This window comes from Macaca fascicularis, chromosome 7 (genome assembly GCF_037993035.2).
Source record: "Macaca fascicularis isolate 582-1 chromosome 7, T2T-MFA8v1.1".
Classification (NCBI taxonomy): domain Eukaryota; kingdom Metazoa; phylum Chordata; class Mammalia; order Primates; family Cercopithecidae; genus Macaca; species Macaca fascicularis.
Genome location: NC_088381.1, coordinates 132,364,578 through 132,392,048, shown reverse-complemented (window position 1 = coordinate 132,392,048; position 27,471 = coordinate 132,364,578). Strand labels below are relative to the sequence as shown.

Genomic DNA, 27,471 nt, shown 5'->3' with positions numbered 1-27,471 from the left:
TTGTGAAATACAGTCCCAAAATAACACTGATGTTGTATATTATGATGGTTTTACAGGAACAAGAGTTTTTAAATTATTTATTTGGTTCTTTACAAAACTGCCATCCAGATACATTTATTCCGTCCATAAGATGTTTTTCCAACTGCTTGATTGTATACAGGGTTTTGCGTTTTGAAAACATCCTGCAGCAACAAGTTAATTACTCTACCCAGCATTCCTAACAGCTAAATCACTGGGTTGGTTCCACACTTACTGGGGAGGGCAGCCTGGCACGTGGAAAGTTCCATGGTTTGCAAAAGGTCACCAAGGCTGAGAGGCATTGTTCTGCTCTGTACTCTGAGTTCCCAGATTCTTGCCCTGGTGTACACCTCTGTGCCACTTCTGCCTAAAGCTAAAGCATTTAAATTCTTTATAAGTAGCCTAACAAACCTTGGATTTTTTCCTGTGATGTGGAATGCCACTTTGGCCAAATCTATGAATTTTTTTAATTCTTAGATGTTTTTTAATTGTATGCTTACAAGCCCTTTAGCAAGAACTTTGTAAGCATAAAAAGCACACAAACAACAACTATATCTGCACCATTCAAGATGGCTGCCACTAGCCACATGTGGCTACTGAGAATGTGTCTAGTATGAATTGAGATATATTATAGGTATAAACTAGATACCAGACTTACTACAAAAAAGTAACGTATCTCATTAATAACTTCCTAATATCAACTTCTGTTGCAATGATAATATTTTTTGCATCATTGGGTTAAATAAAAGACACTATTAAAATTAATTTCACATGTATCTTTTTACATTTTTAAGATATGTTTACCAGAAATTTTAAATTACATACATGGCTTTCATTATCTCATTATTGTGCAGTGCTAGTCTGTATCAGTTGGAATATTTTGTTACTGGAATACACATATAAATTATCCAGTGAGCTTTAAAAACTGACACACTCTTCCTATGTAAAATGTCTCAGTACATCCCAAAGATTTAAAAATTTCCATCATCTCTTTATCCTAGACAAAAGTTACTTTTAATACTGGCAGTGAAAAAACTCTAAAGCACACTATAAAATCTTACTTACACCATATAGCTTTTGGGTTTCTTTTCCAGTGAGTTTTTTTCCAAGTAACGAGCTAAGTAGTACAATAATGCCATGAGGAAATTATCAAGATTCTTATTCCTATGGGGATATTTGAAACAACAAAAAGAGTCAACGCTAACCTATTTCAAACATAAGATTTCTCATAAAAAAAAATTGAGCACACAACACAAGAATAAATAGAAAACCATGTTATCATGCCTATCAAAGAACTAATTTACCACTTAAAATTATATCTACTATATATTTAAAGATTTAAGAAGTCTGGTTTTTGTAAGTAAAACTTTTGGAGAGGTCAGACACTAAATTCTTATAGTTGTGCTTACTAATTAATTTTCACTTTTAAAAAGTTATTATACAATATATTTCCATTGTTTAAAAAATATAGAGAAATTTATCAAGTAAAAAGTTCTCTCCTCCTACATCTGTCACCATCCTACTCCCTAGTGGTTACCACTACTAAGAGTTTGGTATGGGCCAGGCACAGTGGCTCATGCCTGTAATCCCAGCACTTTGGGAGGCCAAGGCGGGTGGATCACTTGAGGTCAGGAGTTCGAGACCAGCCTGGCGAAACCCCATCTCTACTAAAAATTACAAGAATTAGCTGGGCGTGGTGGTGCATCCCTATAATCCCAGCTAGTTGGGAGGCTGAGGCAGGAGAATCGCTTGAACCCAGGAGGTGGAGGTTGCAGTGAGCTGAGATTGTGCCACTGCACTCCAACCTGGGCAAAAGAGCGAAACTCCATCTCAAAAAAAAAAAAAAAAAAGAGTTTGGTATGAATCCTTTCTAAACTTTCTAAAACATAAGACAATCACATATAACATCCTCCTCATCCTCCTCCACCAACATATACACATGTATAAGAATACATGCCTTAAAAATGTTTTTTGGTGGCCCGGCGCAGTGGCTCATGCCTGTAATCCCAGCACTTTGGGAGGCCAAGGCGGGTGGATCACGAGGTCAGGAGATTGAGACCATCCTGGCTAACACAGTGAAACCTCGTCTCTACTAAAAATACAAAAAAGAATTAGCTGGGCGTGGTGGTGGGAGCCTGTAGTCCCAGCTACTCCGGAGGCTGAGGCAGGAGAATGGCGTGAACCCGGGAGGCGGAGCTTGCAGTGAGCTGAGATCGTACCACTGCACTCCAGCCTGGGCAACAGAGCCAGACTCTGTCTCAAAAAAAAAAAAAATGTATTTTGGTAATAAGTGGGGTAATACTATATATACAATTCTTTGCAACTTGCTTTTGTCACTTTTCTGTGTAGCATAGACCTCTTTCTATGATATTATATGTAGATTTTCTTCATTCTTTTAAAGAGCTGAATAGAATATTCTATACCTCATATTTAACTGTCTTCTATTGTGGGTATTTCGTTTTTTAAAAAAATATTATAGACAGAAGTGAAATTGCTACCACAGAGTGTATGTGCCTCGCTCTCTGAAAAGGCTGCACTGATTTACAATGCTCTCTCATTTGTTTTTAACTAGAAGTCACTGTTTTCTTTCTAAATATTTTTTTCAAGACTTTTGCTGCTTTCTGTGTGGCTCCAAATGGAAATTATTTCTCCGGCACTGCTTTCTTGAACTATACCTAAAGAGCAGGATGAGGGTGAGCATTACAGATTTTCTTTTCAAGATATTAATAACTCCCCTTCTCAGGTTGGGTTCCCCCAGCAACAGACACTGGGCCGAAGACTTGAAAGTGAACAGTTTAGTTGGAAGTGATCTCAGGAAATATCAGTAGGAAAGTGGGGAAATGAGGCAGGAAAGGAAGCCAACAAAGAGGGTGTTAACAAGTAAGTGGAGTTCAGTCCTGCGGGGACTCTGGGAGACAGCGTAGAAAACATCTCAAGAATTTACCTACCAACTCCTCCTCCAGCAGGGCATTGAATAAGGGCTGCTTCTAGGGCACTGATTCCCTAGCTCCAAGCTTGCCCTGCAGTCAGGCTGAGTGTGTGCCTGTGATGGAATGAGCCTTCAGGCCGAGTCTCAGGCAGTTGCCACAAGCAGCCTGCATGTGTATGCTAAGGGAATGGGGAGGGGTGCAAATGGCATCGGGCACCCAACTCTCACTGAGCGTTCGTGGTGCAGAGGCTACGTGAGGCACAGCCACGCACAGCCACACAAAGGGGACACAATTACACAATTACTTCCCAATTTTGTAGCTGAGGAGACTGAGGCTTAGAAAGGTCAAGAAACGGTCACGCCTGTAAACCCAGCACTTTGGGAGGCCGAGGTGGGTGGATTACAAAGTCAGGAGATCGAGACCACCCTGGCTAACACGGTGAAACCCCGTCTCTACTAAAAGATACAAAAAACTTACCGGGCGTGGTGGCGGGCGCCTGTAGTTCCAGCTACTCAGGAGTCTGAGGCAGGAGAATGGCGTGAACCCAGGTGGGGCGGAGCTTGCAGTGAGCCGAGATTGCGCCACTGCACTCCAGCCTGGGCGACAGAGCAAGACTCTGTCTCATAAATAAATAAATAAATGTCAAGAAACTCACCCAGAGCCACACACCTAGCACATCCTGGGGCTGCCAAACATAACTAGTAGAGAAAAGTGATCTTCAGTAAATGGGTAGATCTTTTTTTTTTTTTTTTTTTTTTTTGAGAGGGAGTCTCACTCTGTCGCCCAGGCTGGAGTGCAATGGCACAATCTTGGCTCACTGCAACCTCTGTCTCCCAGGTTCAAGCAATTCTCCTGCCTCAGCCTCCCGACTAGCTGGGATTACAGGCGTCTGCCACCATGCCTGGCTAATGTTTGTATTTTGGGTTTTTTTTTCTGAGACGGAGTTTTGCTCTGTCACCCAGGCTGGAGTGCACTGGCGCAATCTCAGCTCACTGCAACCCCCACCTCCCAGGTTCAAGTGATTCTCCTGCCTCAGCCTCCCAAGTAGCTGGGACTACAGGCGCCTACCGCCATGCCCGGCTGATTTTTGTATTTTTTGGAACGGGGTTTCACCACATTGGCTAGTCTGGTCTCAAACTCCTGACCTTGTGATCGCCTGCCTCAGCCTCCCAAAGTGTTGGGATTACAGGCGTGAGCCACTGCACCCGGCCAGCAAATGGGTATATCCTTTAACTATTATATAAAAATAGCACAGTCCATGTGAGACTCTGACAGCATGCTCTCCATACTACTTGCCCTGGGATTTTATTTGGGGTTCCTATGACTTCTGGCTTCCTCTCCCCAACTCTTTGGTCGCAGTCTTTGTGACTAGGATGGCTTGCACAGAGCCAGTCTCACACTCTTCCTCTAAAAATCAGATTTGTCATCACTTATCAGATGAAGTTACTGAAAAATAAAGGATAAAAGATCTAAAATGCCTCATAAGCAATAGATACCTCATAAATGTTGTAAAAGAACAGATCCGCTGCATCTCAGTATCTTGTAGCAAAAGCAAAGTAACAACTGAAAAGAGAAAATGGACAATTGAGAGAGGCACAAAGAGCTGCCTTAGAGAGTCACACAAGATATGTTTATGTATGGATGTTATGTATAGATGGGTGGATGTTTATGTACGGATGGATGGATGGATGTTTATGTATGCATGTACAGACGAATGTTTATGTATGGATAAAGAAACAGTTACTCACATTTAACATCATCCAGTGTAATGGTGCCCTGTTGACCTCGTTTCTCTAAAGTTTTAGCTGACTTATCATCTCTTGCAGCAAGTCTTTTATCTGTCAACCTGTTTTGGAATATAACAGTTGCCAGTAGTGGTTTAATATATTTTAGTTGTATTCAATCTATCCTGAGGTGCAGAAAGCATTTATTAAACAGTAATAAGAGCCTGAGTGTCATACATGGGTTTTGTTTGATGTAAGATCATTTTGGAATGCTTTTTATTAAACATTTTATTTACTATGTTAAGGCAAGAGGGATGTTCACTGTCTGATATAAAATGTTTCTACAAATACCATCCAAAATAGATCATTTAAATCATCTGTTCTGGTGTACCTATCATTTTCAAACTTTAAAAAACTGTAAAAAGTTGAAGATGTGCTAACAGCCAGGTTAACAGAATACATTTATCGGGACTATTGTGATTCCTACCACAATTCTGAAATAGCGCATGTTCTTTCTTTGATGGGTATTCGCATTGCAAACTAGAATAACAGGAATGGTATTTTCGTACTTTGTAAAGGCTGAAGCCATTCCACTGAGAGATGCTATGCAACTCTGGCATGATTGGAAAGTTAATCTACCTGTCTGAAGCTGGACCATCAATTTCTGCAAAGTGAACTGCTTTGCCTTTCTTTCCTTTTTCCTTGACTTCTACTGCAGGTGTAAAACTGCAATAAAAATGAGATAATTAGGGACTTCACCTTTTCTAGGGGAAAACAAGTCAAATCATATCATAGCTCATAATCTTTGGACTAGCATATATTATCAGCAGAGGCTGAAGAGAATCTGAGACACAGCAGTGTTCAATTCATGTATTTATAGATGGAATACTTATCTAGAGAAAAATTAAAACTTCAGACTTTACATTCAGCCTCTAACCATGAGCAGTCTCCAGAATACCACCACACACAGAGTATCTGAAAAATCTTGTAGCAACTTCGGAAGAAAGAGAAAGCTCTTGGCAAGTTTGAAAAGATTATTTATTGAGGTACTTGTTATATGACAAGTGCTTTTAGGCACAATCTCATTTAATCCTCATGGAAACTCTAACACAAAATATGATCACCATCTTTACATACAAGAAAAATGGAAACTTAAAGAGAAATTAAGTGACTTGACTAAAATAACAGCAACTGGCAAAGTCACGACTGGTGCCTAGGTTTTTAGCCATAGAGCCGAGTGCTGAGCCACCAGGCAATCCTGCCTTCCAAACAGCAATCTCAGTATTCACTGCTGTGGACTCTTCTAAAGGCCTCAGCCATCTCCATCTCCAGGTGGGTTTCAGGGCCTTTTACTTAACTCAGAGTTTCTCAGCGTGTTGTACGAGCACTACTAAGCCGTAATGAGTCTGACTAACACAGGAACCCAATTAAGTAACAAACAAATCTATACTGACGATTTACTATGTGTTAGGAATTGCTATGACATTGGAAATAAGATGGTTTCGCATCAGAGCCATTGAATAGACTTTTGAGAGTCTCAGCAAATGCTAACAGAAAAACAGAGAAAAGTGTTTTGAAGACTAACAGGACGAGGTTCCTACCTTATAGATAGTACATTTTCTGGGAGAACTGTGGTGTCTGTCAAACCCATTGTGGGTTATAACAATGCCACATTGATAACACAATGCAGAAATTTACCCTCTGCCCAAAGTTATGTGTCCCTCTGTTAAGCTGAGATGCAGATGCAGTAATAGAAGCACTTCCCCTAAACTTTATTCATTCTCTAAAGACAAATATCAATCATGAGAACTTTATTATTTCCTTGGTAAATCCCACAAATAAATTTTGTTAAAGAAATACCTCCCCATGAGAGTAATAAAGTCAGCTTGGTACTTTCTTCTTCTTCCAGGAGTTTCTCCAACTGCCTGGCAATATTCATGTTGTAGGTTAGTTCCTAAAAGCACGTACACAATATTACCTCAAGAGAATGATTTTTAAAAAATTATTCCACTGTTTTTTTGTTTTTTTTTTTTAAGATGACTGGCACCAAGTTGGCCAGTGATGATTTCTAAGCTTTTCATTCTTTCTGGTGCTGCTTTTATCACCGGTCTCCAAGAAATGGGTATTCATGGGGCGGGGTGTGCTAAAATACTGGAGGTGGAGGTGTGCAGGGAAAAAGAAATGGAAAGATACCAAACGTTGGTGGTGGCTACCTCCAGAGAGGGGTGGGGGATCAGACGGAGCAAGAAGGAGAGAGGGTAATGAAGAGATCTCAATTTCACATCTGTATACGTCTGCATTATTTGAATTTTTTATGAAAATGTATTACCTGCATAACTTTTCAAAACACTGATATACAGACTAAAGAAATCCCAGGTGCTCCCAGCTCTCTCCTGGGTTTCTCTTCTCTAGAAGATGAGAGAAGGTAGAAACACTAAATCTAAGTTAATGTCAAATAAAATTGTGTCTCCTCCCCCTTTTCTCGGCCCATCACTATAATTCAAAGTTTCTTGCTATACTAGTTTGCCTGAGATGTTCTGAGACAAGAAAGCCTTAAAATAAGAAATTTGGAAAGATACATTTGGGACTATCTTATTTATATAGATCAGGTCTATGAACTAAGTCAGATGAACTTGGAACTATAAAACCATAAAATTGGCCAGGCTTGGTGGCTCACACCTGTAATCCCAGCACTTTGGGAGGAAGCTGAGTCCAGGGGATCGCTTGAGCCCAGAACTTGAGACCAGCCTGGGCAACATAGTGAAACCCTGTCTACTAAAAATACAAAAAAATTTTAGTTGGGTGTGGTGGTAGATGCCTGTGTTCCCAGCAACTTGGGAGGCTGGGATGGGAAGATTGCCTGAGTCCAGAAAGTGGAGATCGCAGTAAGCTGAGATTGCACCACTGAACTCTAGCCAGCCTGGGTGACAGAGTGAGACCCTGTCTAAAAATAAATAAAAAAGCGAGGCTGTGCGCGGTGGCTCACGCCTGTAATCCCAACACTTTGGGAGGCCGAGGCAGGTGGATCACCTGAGATTGGGAGTTTGAGACCAGCCTAACCAACATGGAGAAACCCCATCTCTACTAAAAATACAAAATTAGCCAGGCATGGTGGCTCATGCCTGTAATCCCAGCTACCTGGGAGGCTGAGGCAGGATAATCGCTTGAATCTGGGAGGCGGAGGTTGCAGTGAGCTGAGATCACACCATTACACTCCAGCCTGGGCAACAAGAGCGAAACTCCGTCTCAAAAAAACAATAGTAACAAAATGAAATAAAAAATAAAATCATAAAATCATAGAATCTGGGGGTTATTAGAAGTAAAAAATATCATCTAGTATAATGCTGTCATTTTACTGATGGAGAACTAGGGCTTGGAGAGGCTGACCCATGTCCCACTGTTAGAAACTGGTAGGTGGTGCCTGCCAGTAAATAGCCTGGCATTTACTGCTAAGCTTTTAGTCCTTATGCTCTGACCTCTGGACAGACCTTCTCTACTTCACACTTGTCTGAGTGGCTTTCACTTCACTGAAATCATTCTCTAGCTTGGCTGGTGAGACAGGTTCCACTTTGTGAGTGAGTGCTCTGCTATAGCCCTAAAGCAGCCTATGCTCACAATGCATTTGGACTCACCAAGAAACAACACTAGAAATAACTGAATTTTTTTTTGGGGGGGGGCAACTGAGTCTCACTCTGTCACCTAGGCTGGAGTGGCACGATCTCAGCTCACTGCAACCTCTTCATCCCAGGTTTAAGTGATTCTCCTGCCTCAGCCTCCCAAGTAGCTGGGATTACAGGTGCCTGCCACCACATCCTGCTAATTTTTGTATTTTCAGTAGAGAAGGGGTTTCACCATGTTGGCCACGCTGGTCTCGAACTCCTGACCTCAAGTGATCCGTCCAAAGTGCTGGGGTTACAGGCGTGGGCCACCACACCCAGCCAATAATTGAAAATTGCACTGTGAATTGAACCTCTGATTGGTGCCCAAACCACAGTCTGGGCTAGCTAGCCTGTACCCTCCTACTGTCTCCAGAGTACAAGGTGGATATAATTTCCTAATATTACAATATATTCATGTCATTCCCCTTGCCTTGAAGTAAACAGGAAAGCAATTCATATTTTCTCTCTAGAATCCATCACGTAAATGCAGAGGGCTTTTGGCTTCCACACAAGTTAGACCTCTTTGATGGTTCTCACAGAGTCTACTCATAGAGTAGGGTTTCCTTGGTTTTATGTCCTCAGGGGAGTCCATGACCTTGGCAAAGATTCAGGCAGACTGCTGGTTCCCTCCCAGCTTTGGAATAGGGGCACTTGAAGCAAGAAGGGAAAGGATAACAGGTACTATGTGAGAGAGAAAAGTCTGCCTCGTGGGCCAACCTAGATGATGCCTGTGAGTAAAGGTGTTATCTCTTTACCAAGTAAGAAATGGGCATGCATGCTGACGAACTATACCAGCACCCTCGTTTACGTCTCACGAGGCATTATTATTTCATTTTATAGATTAAGGAGCTGAGAATTATTGAGGCTGAGTAACTTGACAACTGATAACCATCTAGTAAGGGGCAGAGCTAGGATGTGAACCCAGATCTCCCTTCAAACCATTCTCCACTGCTCTTCCTTAACTACCTCTTAAGAAATAATGGGAGCCCTGGCCCCAGACGCTGCAGCCGCCGAGACGTTGATGCTTAAGAAGAACCGGATTGCCATTTACGAACTCCTTTTTAAGGAGGGAGTCATGGTGGCCAAGAAGGATGTCCACATGCCTAAGTACCTGGAGATGGCAGACAAGAATGTGCCCAACCTTCATGTCATGAAGGCCATGCAGTCTCTCAAGTCCCGAGGCTACGTGAAGGAACAGTTTCCTGGAGACATTTCTACTGGTACCTTACCAATGAGGGTATCCAGTATCTCTGTGATTATCTTCATCTGCCCCTGGAGACGGTGCCTGCCACCCTACGCCGTAGCCGTCCAGAGACTGGCAGGCCTCGGCCTAAAGGTCTGGAGGGTTAGCGACCTGTGAGACTCACGAGAGGGGAAACTGACAGAGATACCTACAGATGGAGTGCTGTGCTACCTGGTACCGACAAGAAAGCCGAGGCTGGGGCTGGGTCAGCAACCGAATTTCAGTTTAAAGGTGGATTTGGTCGTGGACGTGGTCAGCCACCTCAGTAAAATTGAAGAGGATTATTTTGCATTGAATAAACTTACAGCCAAAAAACCTTAAAAAAAAAAAAAAGAAAGAAAGAAAGAAAGAAAGAAATAATGGCCACCCTTTCGCTGGCATTTCTGGCATGGAGGTTATGGGTATCTGTTGTATTCTGATAGCCATCCCCATCAGGGTATAATCTGCAAAAGTAAGACAAGACTTGCCTATGAGTAGGGAGCTAGGTTGTCTCTAAGGGTAAGATTTCCCGTTGTCATTTGACCAGGAGAGAGGCCAGGGAGTTCAAGCTGGGGGAGGGGAAAGGGATCATCTTTTCTTGATCTGAACTTCAGAATACCTAGAAGTCTAGCACTCCTCTTGGCTAGTGGTATAGAAGCTGGCCTACCCCAGGTGGAAGAGGACTAAAACCTCAGAACTTTCAGGGTCTTAAGTTGATGGGATAAAACTTGAATGCCCCCCGAGATCAAGATGTTACTTTATGAAACAGATTATCTGGATTCAGGACACTCCATTTTCCTCCCCTCTCTCTGGCTACAATTTATTGGTCTCCTTCTAAAGCTCCTTTTCTGAGGAATGTTCCTTCCCTAAATGAGGGCCCTCTCAGAACCTCATATGGTTATTCTTCTCATTCCCTCTGAATAATTCCATCTACTTCACTAGCACCAATAACACACAAATTTATATTCAAGGCTCAGATCTTTCTGCACACTTATAAAGTGACACATCAGTCTATTGAACACCATCAATCAGCTGTCTTAGAAGCATTTCAAACTCAGTCTGTCCAAAATAAACACATTCCCCCTTAACTGTGTATTCCCGTCTCCTGTTTCCCCCATCTCAGTAAATAAGTACCACCATCAAACCAGGTGCTCACGCTGGAAAATGGTGTCTTCCTTGATTCCTCCATCACCCTCACTCCTCATGGCTCACTAATCACTAAATTCTTTAATATCTTTTTAAGCTACTTCCCTCTCTTTCCATTGCCACCATCCTAATTTTAGCCATCTGTCAACTGAATTTCTGCAATTGTTTCTTAACTGATCTCCTTGCCTTCAGTCTTGTCTCCCCCAAAACAATTTTCCATCTTTTAGCCAGTGGTTTTTCTTTTTTCTTTTTCTTTTTTTCTTGAGATAGGGTCTCACTGTCGCTTAGACTGGAGTGCAGTGGTACCATCATGGTCACTACAGCCTCAACCTCCAGGGCCCAGATGATTCTCCCACTTCAGCCTCTCAAATAGCTGGGACTACAGGTGTGCACCACCATGCCTGGCTAATTTTTGTACTTTTTGGTAGAGATAGGGTTTTGCCATGTTGCCCAGGCTGGTCTTAAACTCTTGAGCTCAGGCCATCTGCCTGCCTCAGTCTCCCAAAGCGCTGGGATTACAGGCGTGAGCCACTGTGCCTGGCCCAGCCATTTTTCTAAGATGTGGTTTTTTTGTTTTTTTTTTTTGAGACAGATTCTAGCTTTGTTGCCCAGGCTGGAGTACAACAGCGTGATCTCGGCTCACTGCAACCTCCGCCTCCCGGGTTCAAGCGATTCTCCTGCCTCAGGCCTTCCAAGTAGCTGGGACTGCAGGCGGGTACCACCACGCCCAGCTAATTTTTGTATTTTCACTAGAGATGGGTTTTGCCATTTTGGCCAGGCTGGTCTTGAACTCCTCACCTCAGGTATTTCTTCGCCTTGGCCTCCCAAAGTGCTGGGATCACAGGCGTGAGCCACTGCACCCGGGCCTAAGATACAATTCTAATCACAGGTGACTTCTCTGCTTTGATGACTTCCCTATGCCATCTAAATAAAGTTCTAATTCCTCACCATGATATACAAGAGCTTTTATAATCTGGCCCTGGTTTAAATCTACTTCGTCTGGGACCATATACTCAGCCCAGTGAACCACCTGTAGTCCCCACATTATGGCCCATGCGCTTACAGGTCTGGGCTTTGCCCATGTTCCTTCTCCCTAGAATGCACTCTCTTCCTCCCCAATCAAATGGCCCTTTACCTTGCCAATTCCTATTTTTCCTCAGGTCGTAGCTTAGATATCACCTCTCTTGGGAAGACTTCTCTGTCTCCTCTGTCCACTGGACTTCAGGAAATCCGGGTCCCATATCTGGATCAGGCCACTTTGGTGAATACAACTTTCCTCAGCCCTGGTGCCCAGCCCAGTGTGGCAGTGGCAGCAATTCCTCGTAAGCGAGCCCCAAGCAGAGCAGCAATCTCAGGGAAAAAGAGTTCGGTTCAACAGCACTGCTAACAAAAAGCTCTCTTTTTGACTATAGCCTGGACGGGTCTGGTTTCTTTTCAGTAAGAAGGGCAGCATGGATACCCCTGCCTGTACCTCCAAATGCCCAAGCTGTCTGCATTACCTCCTTCCCACCACTCAGTGGAAAAGCTGCAGCTCTCTCTTCCAACCCTGATCTCTGATCTTGATCCCAGTCCCACCTTCCTTTCTCTGTCTATTCATTTTTTCTGCCATAACAAATTCACTTAAGATTTTCCTACCTTTAAATCAAAACTAACAAAAATTCCCAAAACCTTGCCTTACTCCCAGATCCACTAAAGGTTACTATGTCTTTCTTTCCTTCATTCACCGGTAAACCTACTGATGAGAGTAATCTATTTTGGGCCAGGCACGGTGGCTCACGCCTGTAACCCCAGCACTTTGGGAGGCCGAAGTGGGCGGATCACCTGAGGTCAGGAGTTTGAGACCAACCTGGCCAACATGGTGAAACCCCATCTGTACTAAAAATACAAAAATTAGCCAGCCGTGGTGCCACATGCCTGTAATTCCAGCTACTCAAGAAGCTGAGGCAAAAGAATCGCTTGAACCCGGGATGGGGAGGTTGCAGTGAGCTGAGATTGCACCACTGCACTCTAGCCTGGGGCAACAGAGCGAGACTCCATTTCAAAAAAAAAGACAAAACAAACCAAAAAAAACAAGAGTACTCTATTTTGGGGGTTTTGTTTGTTTGTTTTTTGAGGCAGGGTCTCACTCTGTTGCCCAGGCTGGAGTACAGTGGCGGAATTATGGCTCACTGCAGCCTCAACTTTCTGGGCTCAAGTGATCCTCCCACCTCAGCCTCCCAAGTATCTGGAACCACAGGCACGCACTACCATGCTCAGCTAATTCTGTCCATCTTCGGGAGAGACAGGGTCTTGCTATGTTGCCCAGGCTGGTCTCAAACTCCTGGGATCAAGTGACCCTCAACCTCGGCCTTTCAAAGTGTTGAGATTATAGGAGTGAGCCACCACACCCGGCTAAGTACTCTATTTTTGCTAGTTTTTCATCTTTATCTTAGATTCTCACCTGTAACTACTGTCATCTGATGTATACCCTACAGCCTTCCTGAAGCTGCTTCTCACCTAGTCCCTAGAGATCCCTAACTTGTTAAATCCACAGGCCTCTTTGCAGTATGTGCCCTCCTCAGAACTCTCCAGCCTGTGACACTGCTGACCCCTCCCTGCCCAATCCTCTTTCTTGGAGAACCTTCTTTTGCCCCTGAGGCCTATCTGTATCAGGGTTTTTCCTCTGATCTTTCTAATCATTCTTTCTCTCTCTCTCTTTTTTTTTTTTTTCTTTTTTTTTGATACAGAGTCTCACTCTGTCACCCAGGCTGGAGTGCAGTGGCATAATCTCAGCTAACTGCAACCTCTGCCGCCTGGGTTCAAGCGATTCTCCTGCCTCAGCCTCCTGAGTACCTGGGATTACAGGCGCCCACCACCGCACCTGGCTAATTTTTACATTTGTAGTAGAGATGGGGTTTTACCATCTTGGCCAGGCTGGTCTCGAACTCCTGACTTCATGATCCACCACCTAGGCCTCCCAAAGTGCTGGGATTATAGGCGTGAGACACCACCCCCAGCCCATTCTTTCTCTGTCTTTGGCCAATTCCTCTTTGCCTGTCTCCTATTCTTGAGAGCAGTATGAAGATACCGATCAAAGGCTTAAAATGTGTACAATAATTAAGACATATATCAAGCCAATTGTAATGTACAAACCTTATTTTAAAGACTGATTGAAACAAACTTAAAAAATATCAGACAACAGGGGACATTTGAATACCGACTGAATATAATTGAATATATGATATTAAGGAATTACCATTTGTATTTTTAGGTATATAAATAGTAATTCAGTTGTATTCTCCTCCTCCCCCTCTCTGTCCCCCTCCTCCTTCTCTTTCCCCTTCTTCTTCTTATTTTATATATTGGGACTCCCAACCTACATCGGTTGTGTTTTCTAAGGTAGTGCTTATTTTTTGAGATACATACTGAAATATTTACAGATGATATGATGCCGGAGATTTGCTTCAAAATAATTGAGGAGTGGGGTAGACAGAGGTATAGATATGAAATTGACTATAATTTGGTACTTGTTGATGCTGTGTTATAGGTTGGTTGGGGTTCATTACAACAGCTTCCCTATCTTTACATATTTGAAATCTTCTAATATAAAAAGTTATAAGTGGCCAGGCATGGTGGCTCACACTTGTAATCCTAGTACTTTGGGAGGCAGAGACAGGAAGATTGCTTGAGCTCAGGAGTTCCAGACCAGCCTGGGCAACATGGCGAAACCCCATCTCTACAAAAAAATACAAAAAAATTAGCTGGACCTGGTGGCATGCCCCTGTAGTTTCAGCTATTTGCTGGGGGGCAGCAGGTGGGCGTGGTGGGGGCTGAAATGGGAGGATCGCTTGACCAGGAGGTCAAGGCTGCACTGAGCCAAGATCATGCCACGGTACTCCAGCCTACGTGACAAAGTGAGACCCTGTCTCTAAAATTCTAAAATAAAATAAAAAGTTTTAAATGTTTACACACACACACACACACACACACACACACACACACACACACACACACACATTTTGGAGATTTGGTCTTACTCTGTCACCCAGGTTGGAGCACAGTGGTGCAATCATGACTCACCACAGCCTCAATCCTCCCACCTCAGCATCCCAGGTAGCTGGGACTACAGGCGCATACCACCAGGCCTAGCTAATTAAAAAAAAAAAAAAAAAATTTGTGGTAACAGAGGTCTCACTATGTTGCCCAGGCTGGTCTCAAACTACTGGGCTCAAGCAATCCTCCCACTTCAGCCTCCCAAAGTGCTAAGAATGCAGATGTGAGCCACCACAGCCAGCCTATTTATACTTATTTTTTTAAGTTTTTAAAATAATGCTGCAAGAAAAATAAAATTGACAACAAAATCAAACCTGCAGGGCAGGGTACCGTGGCTCATGCCTACAATCCCAGCACTTTGGAAGCATGAGGCAGGCAGATCGCTTGAGCTCAGGAGTCTGAGACCAGCCTGGGCAACATGGTAAAACCCTGTCTCTACAAAAACACAAAAATTAGCCAGACACGGTAGCATCTGCCTGTAGTCCCAGCTACTTGGAAGGTTAAGGGAGAATTGCTTGAGCCTGGGAGGCGGAGGCTGCAGTGAGCCTGGGCAATGGGAGTGAACCCCTGCCTCAAAAAAAAAAAAAAAAAAAAAAAAAGAACCTGAACCTACAAAGACTTCAGATTTTGGAATTACCAGTCACAAAATGTAAAGTAAATGTAACCAGTATGTTGAAAACACAAAATAAAAATAACATGGTAACTCTTAACATTGGTGCACTGGTGGTCTTTGGGTATACAACTGTGGTAGAATCTTCACTTTCTGCTTTGTACATTTATATACTTGTTTTTCAGTAGATATGTACAATTTTTTAATGAGGAAAAAGATATGAAATGATGGAAATGCAGAATGTTAAGAGAGTGTGTGTGTGGAGAGAGACAGAGAGAGAGGGGAACATCAGAAGAAGATTTGGAAAGCTATATATGTATACCATAAGATGTTAACAGTTACTTGCTGGGTGGGACTGTGCTTTGTTTTTGCTTATTAGTATTTTGCAATTTTTTTTTAAGAGACAGGGTCTTGCTATGTTGTTCAGACTGCAGTACAGCGGCTGATGCTATTCCCAGGTGTGATCATGGCACAATATAACCTCAAATTCCTAGTCTCAAGCAATCCTGTCCCCTCAACCTCCCGACTTACTGGGACTACAGGCACTCACTGATGTTTTTAACCCTTTTCCTATTTAGAAAAAAAAAAAAAGTGTAGCTCACTGCCAGCATTCATTTAATTTTACATAAACACCCTCTTTGAGGCTGAAGCAAATCTGACTGATTTTCCATGTGAAAATAAAATATAAAACCATTCTTAGAGTTATTTCTCAACAGAACTAACATCAGAATCATCTCAATCATCAGAATCGTCTATTTCAGAACAATCATATTCATCAACTGAATCTTTGGCTAGCAACTGTTCGAGAACGATGTTAACATCATGTGTAGGAATGCTACGTTTTCTAGGATTTGAAATCTTCAGCAATAGACAATTACTATATTTCGTAAGTGGTAATACCACTAAAAACCGAACGCTATAAACAGAATGTCTTTTGTTTCCAAAGTCAATATACTAGAACGATGAGAAAATAATAAGGAAAGCGAGATATTTCATGGCAAAGTTATCTTGGGGTAAACGCTGTAGCTGCAAGCGCCACTGGAGAGTATTCTCTAGGCAAACAAGAAAATGGTTAAATAGTATGATTTAAAAAAATATATTTCATAATTTTTTTAAGAAGGTATTTCCTAGGGTTCCGGCCTCAATCATTCCACTTCCCACTCTAATTTTGCACTTGCCTTTCTCTTAAGGGCCAAACTCCTGCCTACTGGATTCTTAACCTGGGGTCCTATTGGCAGGCACCTTGAATAGTATGCATTTTAAAAAATAAGCTTGTTACCCTTTACCCACTCCACACACTTACTGGCTCTCCCCACCCCTGCTTATCTCTCCATTCGCCTGCCAGAGCTCATCTGGGTCCTAGTCACCTCCATCTTGGATTGCTGCATAATTGTCTTGTCTGCCTAGTTCCAATCTTGCCCTGCTGGGTGTGAGAGCAGTCACTGAACACACCTGCTACCTTTGCAGCTTCCATCCCTACCACCGTCTACTTTCAACCACCTCTGCCTCAGCCCTGCCCCTTCACTACCAACTGGAGTAACGTAAGTCCCCAGTAGCACTGTCCGTAAGTTCCCAGTAGCACTGTCCGTAAGTCCCCAGTAGCACTGTCTGTAAGTTCCCAGTAGCACTGTCCATAAGTCCCCAGTAGCAGTAGCACTGTCCGTAAGTTCCCAGTAGCACTGTCCGTGACAGAAAAAGCATGTTCCAGTTAAAGAGTCCTCTCTGACTTGGAACCTATCTGTTAAAATTTGTGATGAAGCCAGGTGCAGTGGCTCACGCCTGTAATCCCAGCACTTTGGGAGGCCAAGGCGGGCAGATCACCTGAGGTCGGGAGTTCGAGACCAGCCTGACCAATATGGAGAAACCCCGTCTCTACTAAAAATACAAAATTAGCTGGGTGTGGTGGTGCATGCCAGTAATCCCAGCTACTCAGGTGGCTGAGACAAGAGAATCGCTTGAACCCGGCAGGCGGAAGTTGCCGTGAGCCAGGACTGTGCCACTGCCAACTTGGGCAACAAGAGAGGGACTCTGTCTCAAAAAAAAAAAAAAATTATGATGGAATATGCTCAGATTTTAACAGGGAACCAATACCTGTATTTCCAATGAATCCAAATACCAACTCTGACCTAAAATACACAAGGGTCTGCCTTCCTCTACCTGAGCAGGTAGATGCCCAAGGTAATCCTGATACTATAAGGCTCACCACATTAAGTTACTTAAACACAAAGCAGCTCTACCAAAAACGGGCTGGCTCAACCCCATCTGTTCTTCATAATATTCCTTTTCCACCTCCCTTAATGGCCCCCCAGTTTGTGTACTCCACATAGTCTGGGGTTTGGAGTTTTTTTTGTTTTTTCTTTGAGTTATAACTTACATGTAGTAAAGTGCATAAATCTTAAAGTGTGCAGCTTGATGAATTTTTTACTACGTATATACCCACAAAGCTATCACCCAGATCAACATATAGACCATTTCTACCACCTCAAAAGGTTTCCTTATACTGTCTCCCACTGCTACCAGTTGATAACTCCCTAAAGGTGACCACTATTTTTTATTTACTCTTATCATTAAAGTTATTTTTTGCCTACTTATTAAAACTTTTATACAAATGTAATCATGCAGTATTTACATTTTTGAGTCTGGCCTCTTTTGCTCATGTTTTTATATTTTGTCATATAACCTACATTTTAAATCATACCATCATGTAGCTATTCTCCAAAATTAGTGGAAATCGAATCAAGCCACAGTTTAACAATTTGGTAACAAACAAAAAGAAACTTTAGTTTATGAATACGAATATTTTACAGATATGAAAGATGATATGAAACTGATAGCCGTGAACTTATTAGTAGGCTCAAATATGAAATAGCACCATTTGGGGTGGGTCGTCAGATTAGCACTGAAAATTAGTTTGAAAAATACTGTCAGCCAGGTGCAGTGGCTCACACCTGTAGTCCCAGCACTTTGGGAGGCTTAGGAGGGTGGATCACTTGGGCCCAGGAGTTCGAGACCAGCCTGGGCAACATGGTGAAAACCTGTCTCTACTAAAAATACAAAAAATAAGCCGGGCATGGTCGTGTGGGGACTAGGCTGAGATGGGAGAATCACCTAAGCCTGGGAAGTCGAGGCTATAGTGAACCAAGATCATGCCACTGTCCACCAGCCTGGACAACAGGAGTGAGACTCTATCTCAAAAAAAAAAAAAATGGCATTTAATATTTATATACACATTCTCTTGTGCTTTAACATGTATTTTGACTCCTGTAACTATCTTGTCTGTCTAATCCAAAGCTATCTCACTGTCTATCTCACACTTACTGAGGGTGATGTTTCAGGAGCCACTGGACAGAATCTTCTGCAGCAAACCTGAGAAAGAAAACTGAAATTACTGCTTTGAAGTGATGGGTTACTCAGAAATACTCAAGTATATATTCTATAAAATGTAAACTTTTGATTTTGACTGTAATAAAATGTTAAGCCTTTGAATTATTGTTTAATTACATGTCATTATATTTATAATGTAACTATAAACATCTAGTGTATATATGTCTGCTTAGCTAACTCCTTTCCTGACCTCCAGCCCCATTTGTCCAACAGCCCAAGACATATTAATGTGAACAAGTCATAGCAACCTGAAACACACGGCCAGTTTTGTCATGCTATTTATTTATTTATTTTTGAGATGGAGTCTCTCTCTGTTGTCCAGGCTGGAGTGCAGTAGCTCGATCTTGGCTCACTGTAACCTCCGCTTCCCACGTTCCTGCAATTCTCCTGTCTTAGCCTCCCAAGTAGCTGGGATTACAGGCTCCCGCCATCACACCCGGCTAATTTTTGTATTTTTAGTAGAGGTGGGGTTTCACCATGTTGGCCAGGCTGGTCTCAAACTTCTGACCTCAAGTGATCTGCCCACCTCAGTCTCCCAAAGTGCTGGGATTACAGGCGTGAGCCACCAAACCGGCCGCCAGTTTTGTCACTTTAATGCTGTATATGGGTGAAGGGCAATCCCAGCCACCTGATCACCCAAGTCAGACACAACTAGGAGCCAATCTAAACACCTGCTTTTCCCTCTCTCTTCACATCCAATCCCCACATCCTATCTAAACATCCTGTCAATCCTATCTCTTAAGTATTTCTTAGTCCTTTGCCTTTCTATTTTTACCAACATGGAGTTAATTCTAACTCTCGCTATTGCTTACTTTTATAATTATCTGTAATCCTATAACTGACCTTCTAATTGATCACCTGCATCTATTCTTCCTCTGTTTGAATCTAGCAGATTCTTTGAACATGCTCAATAAATATTTATTGAGTACCTACTTAAGAGGTTCTGTAGATGGCTCCAGAGACCTGAAGATGCATAAGACAGTTTCTGCCACTGAGGAGCTTACTGTCTAGTTGAGGGAGACAGTGAGTACACGAAAAGGGCTTTGGCATTAGACAAATCTTGGTTCAAACTATCAGTTCTGCTACTTACTGGCTGTATGACTTTGGTTCAGTTGCTTAATCTCCCTGAGCCTTGTTTCTTCATCTATAAAATGAGGACATTAATGTTCACTTTCCACAGTTGTTTTAAGAATTGGAAAAATATGTAAATATCTGGCACATAATCAGTGCACAACAGAGTGTCTAGTATTATTAGTTTAGCTATACACTTGTTAAGAGTCAGTGTCTTCTTAATAGAGATTAGAATCAGTTTTTCCTAATTTAGTAATTTTATCTTGTGAGATTCGCCATCTATTGCAGCAGGTATAATATGGTCCCATTAATGTAAAACTGTATTTCTCTAACTCAAAAAGGCAATTTTATAAAGTAATTAAAAACGTGGACTCTGTAAATCAAACAGACCTACATTTAAATAATCTTAGTCACCTCTGAGCTGTGTGATTGGGCTAAGTCACTTAATTTTCCTCAAATCGCTGAACCCTTTGAAACCTCAGTTTCTTCATCTGTAAACTGGTTAACATGCAGCTGTTTCAAAGAGTTGGTAAACTGGTTAGCACAGTGTCTGGTCCATATGAAGCAGCTGATAAGTGTTCAGAGAAAGGCCGTTCACTGAAATGATTGTCTCCAGATGGTGAGGTTTCAGTGGGTATTTATCCTTTATACTCTTCTGTGTTGCTTTTTTTCCCCCCAGGCACATGTAATTTTTATAAAAACTCTAATAAAGTGTTGTTAAAATTTACCTTCTGAATTCAAGAGTTCTGGTTTCATCTTTCCAGTACCACATCCCTAATCGCAATCCCAACTGCTGTAAAACGAAATGATTGCAGCAAAAATAATTAAAAGCTCAATTTACAATCCACATGCGACAACAAACCTTTAACAATAATTCCTACTTACTAACACACCTTTTAAGTAATAAAAAGGAAACAAAAAACAATGGTTCTTACCAGTTCCTCTTTACACTTCCAATAAGAGTGTAGAATCCTAAAGTGTTAAACTTGAAGCTAGGATTTTATCCCTTTGATTTTAGGTGTGGTTTCAGTAAAAAGGCAAGAAGGAGGGAGAGGGAGAAAGGAAGGGAGGAAAGTAGACAAGGAGGAAAGAAGAGGAGGAGGAAGGGAAGGGCGAAAGGAAGGAAGGAAATTGAGACTACATATAGCTCATCATAGCAATTTACCAATTAATTGGAATTCAGACAATAAACTGATGCCCAGGACAACCTCAGCTGTCTAGTTCTGGAGCCTTCCAGGCTCCAACACTGCCCTTCACAGGCAGTGGCAAAAAGTAAGTACACCCTTTTCACCTGTGGAAGCTAGCACCCCACCATCCTTTCTACCCAGAGCGGGGCTGCTTCCCCTGCAGTAGGTACCCTTATTTTGCAGACAACCAATTTGAGGTGGTGAGGTGGGATTTCGTAAATACCTAACTACCTGCGCAGGGAGCCAGAATTCAATTCTGACCATCTGTCAAATACACCAGAGGTTTTTTTTTTCCAGGCAAATATGGCCAGGTGTCTCTGAGAACCGCCAGCCCGGGACGAAGGCGACGACCTGCCTCTGGAGGAGGGCGAGGGGCGCGGCGCCAAGAGCCGGTTGGGGGCAGCAGGGCCCGCCTTGCTCCCAGCCCAGGTATGGGAGCGACCAAGGCTGCACTTACATCCATTAAGTAAGGCGTCTGCCCACCTAACCGCTTCCTCCTCGCATAAAACTCGGGCACCCGGTACATGGCCTCTCCCCGGCCGCCACACGGCGTCGCCGAGGATACCGCCCGCAGGCGCCTGCACCCGGCGGCCCGGGGCGCTGAGCGGGGCGGGGCGTCGCTTTCGTCCTCGGCCGCGCGGGCTGCTGCCGCACGCAGGCTTCTGCCGAGATTTCCAAAGCCCAGCCTGGTGCCCTGTTTCCCAGTCTTAAAAGCCGTGGCGACGTATTGGCCTATCCATTGAAAAGCCGCCCAGGCATCATGCTTCATGGCATTCCAACCGTAAACTTCATGAAGTTATTCACTTTACTGTTTTAATTGGAGTAACTACATTCAGTCCTAAGGGAAGAAAGATCCATCTCTTCCAAACTTTCATGATTACCACTATTATTAAGTTCAAATCCAGGATGGACCTAGGCTGATGAGGAGAGCAGGGTTGAGGTGGGGAAGCAGGGTAGCCTCGTGGAAGAGAACCTGGGTACGGAAATAAGAACAGTTGTGCTGCTTAACGAGCTGTGGAACCTAGGACAAGACTACTCTGATCCTGCTTCTGAAAACACCAAATCAGGGGTTATGTGGATTTTTAAGGAGTGGTGTGTGTAAAGCACCAGTCTTAAGTACTCAAAATTAGTGTTGCTCAAAAACAAAGAACCTTCCTTAGTGTCAATGGGTATTCAATTGATGTTTTTACATTTACACTTTTCAAATCATATGTCTTGTAATTTCTTCTTGCAACTGAGTTGATAATGCTGATTCTGGTTGATTTTTTTTTTTTCCTTCCAGCTCTGAGTGAGCAATGCTAGATGATGCAACATGATTGGGAATGCCTAGTATATTCTTTTGTATCACCACAGTGTAATTGGCATGAGAGGCTCATAAGTAGTGGGTATATACTCCCATAAACTTTTAAATTATGTCAGTAGGCATCCCACTGCTTCTTCTGTTCCCACCCTCCCAGTCTCACTGCTTGGTAATACACAATTTCTGGCTACAGCAATTAAATAGTAATCATCTAGACTCATGTTCTGCTCACTTGAGTCCATTCTGGCAGCTGTTCATTTGGTCCAGATATATGGAAACCCACCTATATACTGGCTGCAGACAAGGCTTTCTTACTACATGATGACACGCTTGAAAAGGAGAATATCCCATATATGCCGAGAGCTTTTCACCAAGTAGTGAACATAAGTTGGGGTGGACAGGACAGGGAAATAATGAGGTAAAGCTCCAGAAAAGATGAAGAAAGACCAAGGAATCTGGATGGCATCCAATCACTACACAATCATTATCGGGAAGAACAAACTAGTGGTCAGTAAACCTCTTCAGTTCATCCCAATAATATGTGGAGAAGTGCTTATAGAAAACTTAAGATCTATATATCTTATCACAGAATAAACTTAGGATGTCTAATGTACAAAACTTAGGTAAAAATAAAAGTTGAGAGTCCAAAACAATATCTACTTAAAAATTAAAGGAGAATTTATTTCGCATATGATAGAGGGACATAATATTTAAAGGAAAGTTTCAGTAACTCCGAAGGGACAATCTTATACTTCTCTATCACTTTACCCCAAACAAAAGCAGGAAGAAAAGATTGTTTTTACATCTCTAAATCATTACAGTACTTATTTTAAAAAGTGACCCACCTATTTCCTAAGGTACATTTTTCACCAATTAGGTTTCTTTTTAAATGACATTAGAAACTCACAACTAAAACTGGAAATACGATTTTCCCTTTAAATAAAAAAAAAACACAATTGATGATATTTAAAGTAGGGATGAAAGTACTTTCTAAATATTTGATAACTCCAAGTGTCCTGTGAGGGAATTTTCTTTTGCCTAATTAAGAGAACCTTAAGGTCATATAACTATCTAAGAGCATATAATATATAACTAAATTGCTGGTCCCAGATTTTAGGTCCAAGACATTAACTGAATATAATGCATGCTAATTCTATAAAAAAGATAATGGACAGAATTATTATTATTATTTTTTTTGAGACAGTCTTGTTCTGTCGCCCAGGTTGAAGAGAGGTGGCACGATCTCAGCTCACTGCAAGCTCTGCCTCCCGGGTTCACGCCATTCTCCTGCCTCAGTCTCCTGAGTAGCTGGGACTACAGGCACGTCCACCATGCCCAGCTAATTTTTTGTATCTTTTAGTAGAGACGGGGTTTCATCATGTTAGCCAGGATGGTCTCGATCTCCTGACCTCGTGATTCGCCTGCCTCGGCCTCCCAAAGTGCTGGGATTACAGACGTGAGCCACCAAGCCCAGCCAATGGACAGGGTTTTATAATTCTACCTTAAAAAATTAACTTTCCACAGAAGAAAACAGCAATGGAAAATTTTGAATCAGCAACTCCTTTAAAAAAAATTTTTTTTTTCTGACACTATACATCTAGAGATGGCAGCTCCTGTTTTTTTGTTTGTTCGTTTGTTTTGTTTTGAGACAGGGTCTCACTCTGTCGCCCAGGCTGGAGTACGGTAGTCTGATCTCCGCTCACTGCAACCTCCGCCTCCCAGGCTCAAGCGATTCTCCCGCCTCAGCCTCTCGAGTAGCTGGGACTACAGGGGCACGCCACCATGCCTGGCTGATTTTTGTATTTTTAGTAGAGACAAGGTTTCACCATGTTGGCCAGCCTGGTCTCGAACTCCTGACTTCAAGTGATCTGCCCACTTTGGCCTCCCAAAGTGCTGGGATTATAGGCGTGAGCCACCATGCCGGGCGAGCAGCTCCATTTTTGAGTGTTTATTTACTAAGCCTTCAATTAAAAGACAACCTAATCTACATTGAAAGACAGGGGAAGAAAGGGCCTATGACATCTTGGTATGTTCTAAGGGAAAGACATTTCAACATTAAGCATCACCCTATTAAATTTCAGAAATGCATATACCCTAAAATATTTCCATTTCAAAAGCTATATCAAGCTATATCAAGGCTGGGTGCGGTGGCTCAGGCCTGTAATCCCAGCACTTTGGGAGGCTGAGGCGGGCAGATGACCTGACATCAGGAGTTCAAGACCAGCCTGGCCAACATGGTGAAACCCCGTCTCTACTAAAAATACAAAAATTAGCCAGGCGTGGTGGCGGGTGCCTGTAATCCCAGCAACTCCAGAGGCTAAGTTTGAACTGCTTCGAATTGCTTGAACCCAGGAGGCGGAGGTTGCAGTAAGCCGAGATTGTTCCACTGCACTCCAGTCTGGGTGACAGAAAAAGACTCTGACTAAAAAAAAAAAAAAAAAAAAAAAAAATGGCTATATCGAGAATAAACACTGGGGCCAGGCATGGTGAGTCAGGCCTGTAATCCCAGTACTTTGGGAAGCCAAGGCGAGCAGATCACTTCAGGTCAGGAGCTCCAGACCAGCCTGGTCAACATGGTGAAACCCTGTCTCTACTACATAGTCCCAGCTATTCGGGAGGCTGAGGTGGGAGAATCACTTGAACCCGGGAGGCAGAGGTTGCAGTGAGTCATCGCACCATTGCACTCCAGCCTAGGCAACAGAGCAAGACTCTGTCTCAAAAAAAAAAGAATAAATACTGGGCTTTTGCCAGGTGCAGTGGCTCATGCCTGTAATCCCAGCACTTGGGGAGGCCAAGGCGGGCAGATCACCTGAGGTTGGGAGTTCAAGACCAGCCTGACAAACATGGAGAAACTCCATCTCTACTAAAGATACAAAATTAGCCAGGCGTGGTGGTGCATGCCTGTAATCCCAGCTACTTGGTAGGCTGAGGCAGGAGAATTGCTTGAACCCAGGAGGCGAAGGTTGCAGTGAGCCGAGATCGAGTCATTGCACTCTAGCCTGGGCAACAAGAGCAAAACTCCGTCTCAAAGAAAAAAAAAAGAATTTTAGATAAGTGCCTGTCAGAGAAATGTACTTCTTCCGTCCCTTAACACACACTCTCACTCGCTCGCTCTCTCTCTATATATATTGAATTTGCTTTAGTCATGACCTCTAGTCCCCAACATAACCCACTACTTAGTTCAAATGATACTAGTTATTCCTTAAACTGTAATTTAGCCCCATCCTAACATCAAGTACTTTTCCACTGTTATTTGACTATGGCTGATCTAACATCTGCAAAGGAGTTCCCAGGAGTTATCAGGTTACCAGTTTCAACTGACCCCTGGAAAGTGAATGGCTACTTAGGTGGCTTTATCTTAGTAATATGCAAATCTAGGTAAATTTGAAAAGAGAGAATTAAATAAGAAACACTCTCAAGAATGCTAGGAGTTTTACAAATTACTTTTCAAAATAGAAAATGAAGTATCTGCCAGATTGATGTTAGTATTATAGCAAGTTACCGGAGGCCAGGCCGCAGGATCAAAAACTACCAATGGTCATTTTCTGATACTTTAGAAACTAATCTCTTAAGTGAAGTCTAAAATGAGTCATACCAAACTACATTTACAGAAGGACTCCATTATATTTTGAAGTTAGAACAAGGAATGAACACTTTCAACAAATAAAAGACTAATAAAAGGGTAACAGAATGGGTACTTGGTAAAACTCACAGTAAACGTCACTCTAAAGCTACAATAAACTTGATTTTGTAGTACCATAGTAGTTTGTCACATATTTATGCCTATAGTCCATGAAACACCATTAAATGCTTGTTGCTGAAAAATTTCCACCAATGTGACACCAGCACTGATAAATTGGAGTTACCTTTAGCTTTTCACAGTATAAAAAGCAGTTTCCTTTAAAAAAAAAAAAAAAAAAAAAGGTTTTTAAGTTTATTTTGAAGCAATTTCACTGTTGGCTATTTATATTCCTCCCCTCTACCCAAATGAAGCTTGCTAAAAAGGAAAAAACAAAAACAAAAAAAACCTTATCTGTACTTAAGAGTCAAGTCTTGTATGAAAGGGTCATTACCAAAGGCCAGTATTCTTAGGCTAACTTCTTACCTAGTTTTAAAATTATTACTTATTCCATTATTCATAAAATTAATCTCTCTGAATGACATAGATGGGTCCACTACTAAATTGAAGATAAAGCTTTCATAACTTGTCTTATGAGCAACATGAAGCAAACCTATATCATTTGGAAAGATATCAAAATGTCTATGTGCAGTAAAAACATTAGGTTAACTATGCATTTTCCTATTAGTTTTACTGAATTTCTCCCAAGTTCTCCTTAAAGAAAGTAAGAAAAGAGTAGTCATGTCATTTCACTAAAAAATAAAAATGAATTCCTTTCTCTGAAGGATGTGAATTTTAAAGATTAAGTCCAGGATAGTGGATCACCAAAAGGTTGCAATATTCCTATCTATAACAATCTCAAATTGGTTATGGAGGAAAATGGACAAGTTGTATATTAACAAAATACAAGACTATCTAGTACAGTTTGCCTTTTAAAAAAGAAATCTATTGTAGTGATTTAAGGCAAATATTGCAAAAGCATTACGATCCCTAAACCAGAAAAAAAAATAATAATCTGTGTTTCCCTACCCAAGTAATTCTAACTGCAGGAAACATGTTATTAGAATTTGCCATAAGCTTAGAAGTTGAGCTGTTTTACTAGAAAATTAAACAAGTTTGACTAAATTTAAACTCACTATTAAATCACTTGAAAGCTTGCCTGCTGTCTCTTGTTTCAGGCTCCTGTATGTCACAAAATTAACTTGTTTCCATACTTTCTTTGGCAATTATAAGACAACTTCTGCCCAGTTTTTGTTAAAGGCTCATTTTACACTTAACCCCAGAATATAGCTCATATTTTCCTGGAATATTCAGGTGAATTTTCATTTGGACACTTAAGTTGTAGGAGTTTGGGTACACTAGGAAGACCCCCAGTCAGGTTTCTGTATTTAAGGGTGGGTGAAGTTTACCCAGATTCTTCTCCCCTTAAGTTGTTGGAATTCAAGGCAGCACCCTCATCTGGGAATTAAACAAGATTGGTCAGATAAATTTCACATCATACTAATATCTTAAAAGACTAATATGGGTAAAATATAAAGGAAGGAAAATTGAAAACTCCAAGACAGTAAC

At 42.1% G+C, this 27,471-nt stretch overlaps 1 protein-coding gene and 1 pseudogene across 1 annotated transcript in view; one reads left to right on the top strand and one right to left on the bottom strand.

The window, feature by feature from the left end:
• PPP1R36 (protein phosphatase 1 regulatory subunit 36) overlaps positions 1–21,553 on the bottom strand; it is a 43,412-nt gene extending 21,859 nt beyond the window's left edge. The window contains exons 1-7 of the mRNA XM_005561477.5: positions 21,441–21,553; positions 20,525–20,589; positions 18,660–18,707; positions 5,312–5,398; positions 4,697–4,794; positions 4,445–4,511; positions 1,084–1,182 (exon numbers count right to left, since the gene is read on the bottom strand). Of these exons, the coding sequence (XP_005561534.1) occupies positions 1,084–1,182; positions 4,445–4,511; positions 4,697–4,794; positions 5,312–5,398; positions 18,660–18,707; positions 20,525–20,589; positions 21,441–21,509 (533 nt within the window). The 5' untranslated portion in view covers positions 21,510–21,553. The remainder of the gene's footprint in view (positions 1–1,083; positions 1,183–4,444; positions 4,512–4,696; positions 4,795–5,311; positions 5,399–18,659; positions 18,708–20,524; positions 20,590–21,440) is intronic.
• Positions 9,191–9,984, top strand: LOC135971999 (small ribosomal subunit protein eS10-like; annotated as a pseudogene).
• Positions 21,554–27,471: the final 5,918 nt, after the last annotated feature.